The 9,500-nt window shown below is 34.5% G+C and overlaps 1 protein-coding gene across 1 annotated transcript; it reads left to right on the plus strand.

Annotated features, from left to right (window-relative positions):
* Window positions 1-2,715: 2,715 nt before the first annotated feature.
* Window positions 2,716-3,176, plus strand: LOC110803539 (uncharacterized). Its single transcript, XM_022009058.2, has one exon. It carries the CDS (start codon window positions 2,851-2,853, stop codon window positions 3,058-3,060), a length of 210 nt encoding a protein of 69 aa, XP_021864750.1. The 5' UTR covers window positions 2,716-2,850; the 3' UTR covers window positions 3,061-3,176.
* The last annotated feature ends 6,324 nt before the right edge of the window (window positions 3,177-9,500 follow it).

Genomic DNA, 9,500 nt, shown 5'->3' on the forward strand with positions numbered 1-9,500 from the left:
TTTTTTACAAAATATTTAACTGAATATCCCAAAACAACTGCATAATTAAAAAGTTTTGAATATACTCATTTAAATTTATTCATCTAATATGCATATTATATATGTGTAATATGCTAATGTGATGACCAACATACCAAGTGAATAAGTTTTCCATATTAATATACCGATTTGACTAAAATATTACCAAAAAATATTTAGCAAAATTATAATTATATAGTATCTATTATTGCCATAGTTTATAAAAGTTTTTCCATGCATAAATAGTTTTTTTTATAAAAAGGATAGCGAATAAAAATAAAATAAAAAAATATTTATTTAGAAAAATAATTTTTGGCGGAAAAATTTTACACAAAAAAGTGACATGTTTTCAATCATAGTGTCTGTTTTAGTATAAAGTAATTTTCTTATTCTCATGAATTATCGCAAAATCTCTTAATTCCACGCATTCTCATTGGTTTCTTTTGCTACTTAAGAAAATGAGTAGTACGCTGTACATTTGTAGTTTAATCATGCCTCGTCCTCTTTCTTCCTGCCCTTTGGTTAAATACCAATCCGTAGACTATGGACCATGGTACACAGTGAGCATAGTGCACCATGTGCACCAAAAGAACATGACACTACGACAAAAGAACATGCAATATAATGTTCCACTTTTTTTGTTATAAAAAATAACATATTAATTATATCACTATTTATTAAAAATATAAAAAATAATATTCATGTTCTTTTCACGTAACCAGATGTTCTTTTAATTATATACTAGTGTTCTTAAGATGCACCATGGTCTACCTTCTAAATTGCGGTTAAATACCCTTTCGTCTTTTCATGTAAAGTTAAAGCATCACCAAATCACCAAAATATAGTACTTTAATTTGTTTAATCATGCATCTTGTGTCAAAGGAGGAGGGCAAGATGAATTTATGAACACATAGGTGCATCCATAGACTTATATTAGTCCGGGCAAGTGGTGGATCTTGAACCATTTATGTAGGATTGTAGGGGGGCCATATAAAAAATTAATCAATATAATATAGAATATATAATTATATTCAAAGTTTAGGGAGGTTGAAACAAAAATTACACTACGAAATATTTCAACCGAGGGACAAGCCATCTATAGAAAAGCTACCCCCGAGTCTAAGACAGGGATTCGAACCTGCGACTTATTTTTGGCCGGAAAAATTTAGAGGAAAAGAATTGGAGAGGATCAAGCGACTTAGAGCATCTCCATTGGTTACATGTAGGGACTAGTTTGCAATTTTCATAAAAATTTTAGCTACTAGCCAACTATTGGAGTACATATGAGCAATTAGCCAAGTTAAATTTAAAAAAAGATTAAATAAATTCAAGCAACTTGCTAACCATTGAAGCAAAATACACATGAAAAATAAGTAGCTTGAAATCTGACATGATAAATAAAAGCAACATACCAATTCACTTACCATTAAAGATGCTCTTATAAACCGCGATACCAGCTTCATAGTTGTAAGTTATACGTATGACATTCATTATGAACCTGTTGTAAGTCTGTAACTGCTCGAGTAATTCTAATTCCTCTTATTTTTCCGTTAAGGCCCGTACGATAAAACCTCCCTGCAAAACAGAGGTCCAAACTGTAGATGTCACATGCCCACTTCCCAATAATACAAAGCAAACTGAATCTCCGGCCACTGTCAGCTCAATTAATGAAAAAGGAAATACCATTTACTCAATTTCACTCTTTTTTAAAATAAAAAATAAAAAATAAAAAATAAAATTTATTTGCATTAAAATTGTTTTTAAATCTATTCTTGTAAGAGTTGTAACAATTCCTTAAGAAAAAATACTTTGTTACAAGTTTACAACATTACAAGTTTACAATAGTTAAGTCCAACGTGATTACGTGAATGAGTTGTTTATACCACCGTGGAAAATATTAGGTAAAGAGGACGCACAATAGTTATTAATTATTTTCGTCCATTATAAGCGATGCATGCATAGTACTGAAACAGCTTCTATAGGATACAATCAAGAATTGGAGATTGTCGTTTTAATTATCCGAGAGATGACGAGCTGAGTTGACATACAGGATTACAAAATGAAGCTAACATAATTTCTATTTTCTTTAATTGGATGGTCTTTAGTTGACATCATCTTCGAGTTCTACCCCTACTAGCATCATCGATTTTGAATCTATGGTACTCCCTCTGTATTTTTTTAAGGGATACACTTGCCTTTTCCGGCCGTATTTATTTAAAAGATACACTTGCCATTTTTAGTAACTTATCAACTCCATCATCTAATTAAATAATACATCTAATATACCCTATCACCCACCATCCTATTAAACAAATATTTTCATAAACTCACCCAACCCTCCACCCACCAAAATGACATGGTCCCCGCATATTTAATTATTAAAATATCTATCAAACCCCACTTGCTTTATTATTTTATTTCATTCAATTATTCTTCTTAATACCCGTGCCCGGCCAAGTGTATCTCTTAAAAAAAATACGGAGTAAAACATTAAAGTACGGGGCATCCTATTTCAATATATAGAGATAATTAATCACAAATTCTTGTAAAGGATGGATAAAAGATAAAAGTTAAGTTGAATGGTTGATACGTACATCCCATCAAAGAATTCTTTCCCAAAATAATCACACCCCAACGTCCCCACCCCAAAGAGCCAAAGAGGTGATAATAACTCCTATAAATAAATGCTTTTACCAGGACACATCTAATATCACATGACAAAACAACAACAACAACAACAACAACAAAAAACAGTGAAAATTTAAAAATCTGTCATAAATAGAATTGAAGGAAGAAACTAATAAGTGTAAAAAACCAAAAAAATAAATAAAAATGGAGTTCTTCTGTTTCCTAGTAGATCAAAAGAGGGAGATGCAAAGCCAGAGACCGGTGGCGGGGTTGTGTTCCCGGTGTGGCGCGGCCGCTAGAGTGGCGGACATGAAGACGGCCACCAGATTTTGTTTCGTCCCGTTTTATTTCAAGTATTGGAAAGCTATCATTTGTACTTTTTGTGGTGCCACTCTGAAATCCTATGGTAACTAATTAATTCCATTATGTTTTTCATGCATTTCTTATAATATCTTAACTAGTGTGTGGCTCGGGCGATGTCTCGGTTGCTATATTGAATAACTAAAGTTTTAGATTTTTCTTGAGCTCAATATTTGACCAAAATACTTGTATTCTTTAGAATGAAAAATATTTGTTAATTTCGTCAACTACACAGGCACGCTAAGTCATTTATCATGGCAAGTAAGTATTCAATCATATCATCTTACAATTTGTATAATTTGTTTTCTCGTGGAACTAAGTGTGTCAAATTAGTAAACACCAAATTAGATATATATGCAGCTATGTAAGACAATCCTATAGTTGATTCTTATGAGACTTATGACATCAGGTTTCTTCACGGTTGTCATAATGCTTTAATTTTTTCCCCTTTTCAAAATAGTCCATAGAAATTAATAAGTCACATAAATATTTATTTGTTTTAGATTTCATGTGAACATTTATTTATAAATTAATGTGAAGAGATAAACCACAATTGGTGGTTGGTTAAGATGGTAATGAGAATTATCATCCAAACTGGATGTCTGGTGTTCGAACCTCATTGTATTGATTTTTGGTTGTCCATTACATAATACATGGTGATTGGTGAGTGGATGATGTGGCGTGAGAAGAGTACTACGTGACACATATACATTTTCCACAACGCCTTTTAATATATTAGTATACTCCCTCCGTCCCGGAATACTTGACCTGTTTTCCTTATCGGGCCGTCCCTTAATACTTGACCTGTTTCTAAAAATGGAAATATTCTAACAATATTATATCATTTCTCACTCCACCCCTATTAACCCACCCACCCCCTACTCCATACAAAAAATAATTAAAAATTCAACCCCTACTCTCCCCCAACCCCACCTCTTAACCCACATCCCACTAACTACATTAAAATAATACCCCACTATCAACTACTACCTATTAAATTAAATAAGTCAATTCAAGTTCCTTAAACTATGTGCCGGTCAAACCGGGTCGAGTATTCCGGGACGGAGGGAGTAGATGTTATGAGTTTTTTTTTTTATATACGAAGTATTACTTCCTTTGTAAATTTTGCATCCTCATTTTGAAGTACTATTAACTTATTGAGAGTGATGAAATGTTAAGGCTAGTGTTATTTAGTGGTTGAGAAGAAAATACATTGATATAATCCGTAATTATTGGCCGGGGAATTTAGTGTTTTGATACTCTTAATTAATCTTCTATGAAAACGCAAGGAAAAAGTGAACATTCGAAGATTCTGACCGTAATGGAACACCTAATAGTACGGGTCTTGATCTTAACTACGGAGTAGTACGGATGCATGATGTGTTCACAATTTTTACTTTCTTTTTTGTTGTTCTCATTTACTTTAATATTTGGGGCCGGGAAGAAGGATTTCACCAAAGAAAAGTGTCCAATTAATTAGAGGAAGTACAAGCCCATATCAGATATGTATGTGCAAATACATATCAGAATAAAAGACAAAATAGAAAAATGACAAAAAAGAAATTAATTGGTATTTTTAAACAAAAATGGTACTTTTTTTTTACAGAATTGTACTTTTTTTTCCAGAATGATACTTCCTCTTTTGTCTTTTAGCTATTTGTCTTTTAGTTGATATGTGTGTTTCCACACATATCTGATATGCGAAAAAACAACCTCAATTAATTAAGGGTTTGGTTGTGGTCCATTCCCTAACAAAATTGAAGGTCAAACAAATGTAGGTTAATTAAACTTCGTAGTTTGCATGAGTGCATGGCCATGGGGTGTAAAAGGCAAATCAATTGAACTCCTATTTGCTATGTCCCTGTTTAGTTCACCTTATTTCAGTACCTTATTACTTATTTAAGATTCAATTAGATCAGATCAGATCATATCAGAAAAAAAATAAGCTCAAGTTCAAATCATATCAGAAAAAATAATTTCAGATCAGATCAGAAAAAATAAGCTCGGTTCATATTAAATTATTATTATTATTATTATTATTATTATTATTATTATTATTATTATTATTATTATTATTATTATTATTGGTATATATTTATATTATTGTTATTATTACTATTATTGCTTTTATAAGAAAAATATTGTTGTTGTCTAGATCTGAATCGATATGTCTAGATCAAAACCGATATGACCAGATTATGTCCAAATTATAACTAATCTTGTACATATCATGTGCAGATCAAAACCAATCTGTACAGATCATGTACAGATCAAAACCAATATGTTCAGATCAGAAATGATTTATACAAATCATGTACATATCAGAATCCATCTATATAGATCATGTACAGACTATCAATATGTCCAGATCATAACCAAATTTTACAGATCATGTTCATATCAGAATCAATATGTGTATATCATAATCGATCGGTACAGATTATGTTCAGATCCGAACCGATAAACCCAGATCAGAACTGATCAGTACAAATCATGTCAGAGCATGTCAGAGCATGTACAGATCATGTACAGATCAGAATCGATCTTTGCAAATCTTGTTAAGATCATAACTGATATGTCCAGATTTTAACTGAAATGTCCATATCAGAACAGGTATGATTAGAATCGGTATGATCGCTTTGTGCAGATCATGTCCAAATCAAAACCATCATGTCCACATCAGAACCTTCATTTCCAAATCAGAACTGTTATGTCCTAATCAGATCTGTTATGTGCAGATCATGTCCAGATCATAACCTATCTGTATAGCTCATCAGAATCGATTTGTACAGATCATGTCAAATCTGAACTGATATATCCAAACCAGAACTGGTATGATCGGTATGTGTAGATCATGTCAAGATCAGAACCATCATGTCCAAATCAGAACCTTCATGTTCATATTAGAACCATTATGTCAAGATCAGAACTGGTATGTGCAGATCATGTCCGGATTAGAACTGGTATGTGCATATCATATCCGGATCAAAATCGATCTTTACATCTTATGTTCAGATCATAACAAATCTCTACAGATCATGTCCAGATTAGAACCAATCTGTACATACATGTCCATATTTGAACCAATCTGTCTAAATCAGAACCTATATGTCTAGATCAGAACCGGTGTGTCCCAATAATGTCCAAGTCAGAACCATTATGTCTATATCAAAACCGATATGTCCAGATCATAACCAGATTAGAACCGATCTATCCAGACCATGTCCAAGTCTATCTAATATATGGAATAGTTAAATAATGACTAAAGTCAAATAAATAATATATTATTATAACAATATTGTAAATTTGAATAAAATTTATTTTACATGTAAATAATTGAATATTAATAATTATTTTTTGGGTAATAATTTAATGTAAACCTGTCCAAACTGGTAACTCCTTTATGGTGCTGAATGATGATGATGATGATAATGATGATGATGATGAGGAGGAGGAGGAGGAGGAGGAGGAGGAGGAGTTACAATGTGTGGAGGGAGATGGGGGTTCATTGGGCCAGGGGGTGACATCCCCTTCTCCCAATGGATAGCTTGCTTTGTTGGAATGTTAGAGGGCCGAACAGGAGGGATAGACAAGGAGAGGTGAGGAGATTTATTGCTTCTCATCACATCAGAATGTTCAGCCTTCTAGAAACTAGGGTGAAAGCCCCTATAATGGGTGACATGTACCTCAATGTATGCCCCAATTGGTGTTTTCTACCAACCTTAGCTTCCATCAAAATGGGAGAATTGTAATTACTTGGGATCCTGGTGCTTTTGTGGTTGATATTGCTCTGATGAACACTCAGCTCATACATTGCCATGTTATCCCCAGAAGCACTGACACTGGTTTTCATTGCACCTTCATTTATGGCCTTCATGACAGAACTATCACAGAACCACCACTTTGGGATTCTCTTAAAGTAATTGCTGACAAGTGCAAAGAGGCTTGGATCATTATGGGGGACTTCAATGCCCTCATGGACCTAGATGACAGAATAGGATCCACAGTTAGAACTTCTGAAATTCAGCCTATGAGGAGCTGTATGAATTACTGCCAGTTGGCTGAGGTTAAAACAGTAGGGAGATATTACACATGGAATAACAAACAAGATGGGGTAGATAGAGTCTTTTCCATAATAGACAGAGTTCTGGCTAACTCTGATTGGGGAGATCTATTTGATTCTGCAAAAGTTGCTTATCTTCCAGATGGTGATTTTGATCATTACCCAATGATTCTCAACTGTTACCAAAAACCCCCACAGAAAAGGCCATTTAGATTCTACAACACATGGACCTCCTCTCCTAGGTTCAATACCATAGTGGAGGCAAATTGGGGGAAGTATGTGTATGGATACCCAATGTATAGAGTTTTACAGAAGTTGAAATAGATCAAGGCATATGAATGGAAGAAGCTTGGTAGAAGTAATTCCATCCTTGGTTAGGGAAACAGAAATGAAGGAATTGCGTAAAGAAGAATACAGTGGATTAGAATAAATATCACCAACAACAGCTTCTATTTTTCCTCAACTTCATTCCTTACACCTTTGTAGGTTGCCGGATTTGAGGACAATAAAATCTGGGGAATGCTCCTTTTCTGACCTCTGCTATCTGTATATATCCGAGTGTCCAAAATTGAAGGTGGTCCTTCCATTCACAATGCAGTTTCTCCTTCCAAATCTAGAAAGAATTGAAGTGTTTACATGTAACTATGTGGAGGAGATATTTGAATCAAACAAGGATATTCAACCCAACCCCCTTCTTGCTCTCCCTAAATTAGGGGGTTGCTCCTTTTCTCACCTTCGCATGCTAGAAAAAATGCAGTGTCCAAAACTGAATGTGGTCTTTCCATTAACACAACAGCTTCATCTTCCTAATCTGGAAATACTTTATATGGAAGAATGTGATTCGATGGAGGAGATATTTGAATTAAACAAGGGAAGTCAACCCAACCCCCTACTTGCTTTCCCTAAATTAGGGGGTTGCTCCTTTTCTCACGTTCGCATTCTAGAAATAATCCAGTGTCCAAAACTGAAGGTGGTCTTCCCATTCACGCAACAACTTGACCTTCCTAATCTGGAAGTACTTCATGTGGAAGAATGTGATTCGATGGAGGAGATATTTGAATCAATAAAGGGTACTCAACCCAACACCCTTCTTTCTCTCCCTAATTTAGGGGACCTTTCCTTTTCTCACCTTCGCCATCTAGAAATAAGTTATTGTCCAAAACTGAAAGTGGTCTTCCCATTCAAGCAACAACTTCACCTTCCAAATCTGATATTAATTCAAGTGGAATATTGTGAATCAGTGGAGGAGATATTTGAAGCAAACAAGGGTACTCAATCCAACCCCCTTCTTTCTCTCCCTAAATTAGAGAGAATCCAGTTGCTAAGTCTACCAAAGTTGGGTAGTATCTATAGGGGTCTAATCTTCTGTGTCTCTCTTTGTTTTATCGACGTTGGAAGTCCGAGGCTGATGAATTTGAAGCAACCAGGCCTTTTATTAATGATTCATCATTGTTAGCATTGTCTTCCTTCGCCGGCAACCAAAGATTTTTGGAGAGGTTACAACGGGATTACCCAGGTGATGCTCATCTTATTTATGATCATATCTTTTATCAATTTCCACAAGCAGCAGCTTACCTCCCTGATGCTCATGATAACAATGAAGAAGAAAATGATGACGATGAAGACAAGGATGATGATGATGATCAAGTTTCACGACCAGCCTTCCATATAGACGCTGATGATTATGATGAGGCGGATAAGAGTAAATGGCTTGTTTCTGAGTTTAACATTACCAATCAAACTCAATCACGGTCGGTCCTTGCTGATGATGATAAAGAAAATGAGAAAAGGAAATGGGCAGCATCATTGTCCTTATCCCTCCCCCGTTAGTTTGTTTTTTAGATTGAGTGTGTAGAGTAATCCATTTGATAATAATTGAACACTTCGTATTAAGGGCGAATATAACAAAATAATTGTAGTTAGTTCATCACATATTTTGAAGGTCTCATTGAGAGATAATGATATCAAGGAAATTCCAATTGGTAAGGCTCTTTTGACTCCAAAACTTACATTTCTCATGCTCAATTTAAATATTCTAATGGCCTGTTTGGAAACTACTCCCTTCGTATTTTAAAAAGAGATACACTTTGACCGGCACGTTGTTTTAGGAGAGTGAGTTAAATTTATTAAAATAAGATGAGAGTGGGGTAGTGTAGACACCTACTTTTGTCTCCATTCCCGAAAGGGAAGGTTCGATGATGAGAACATAAATCTCCACTTGGCAACGCATCTCCTATAAAATAACGAATCTCTATCACCCTTTCATTTCAGCCAAAGCTGCTATTTATAGAAACCTGCTAAGAATAGTAACTGTCGTAAGAGGTAGTTGTTAAAAGTGGCAAAATCATAAAAGATAGAAACCTGTCAGAATTAGGTGTTGCACTCCGACATAAATCCTAAAAGAGATAGAATTTGCATTCCTGGTATAATT

Source organism: Spinacia oleracea, chromosome 4 (genome assembly GCF_020520425.1).
Source record: "Spinacia oleracea cultivar Varoflay chromosome 4, BTI_SOV_V1, whole genome shotgun sequence".
Classification (NCBI taxonomy): domain Eukaryota; kingdom Viridiplantae; phylum Streptophyta; class Magnoliopsida; order Caryophyllales; family Amaranthaceae; genus Spinacia; species Spinacia oleracea.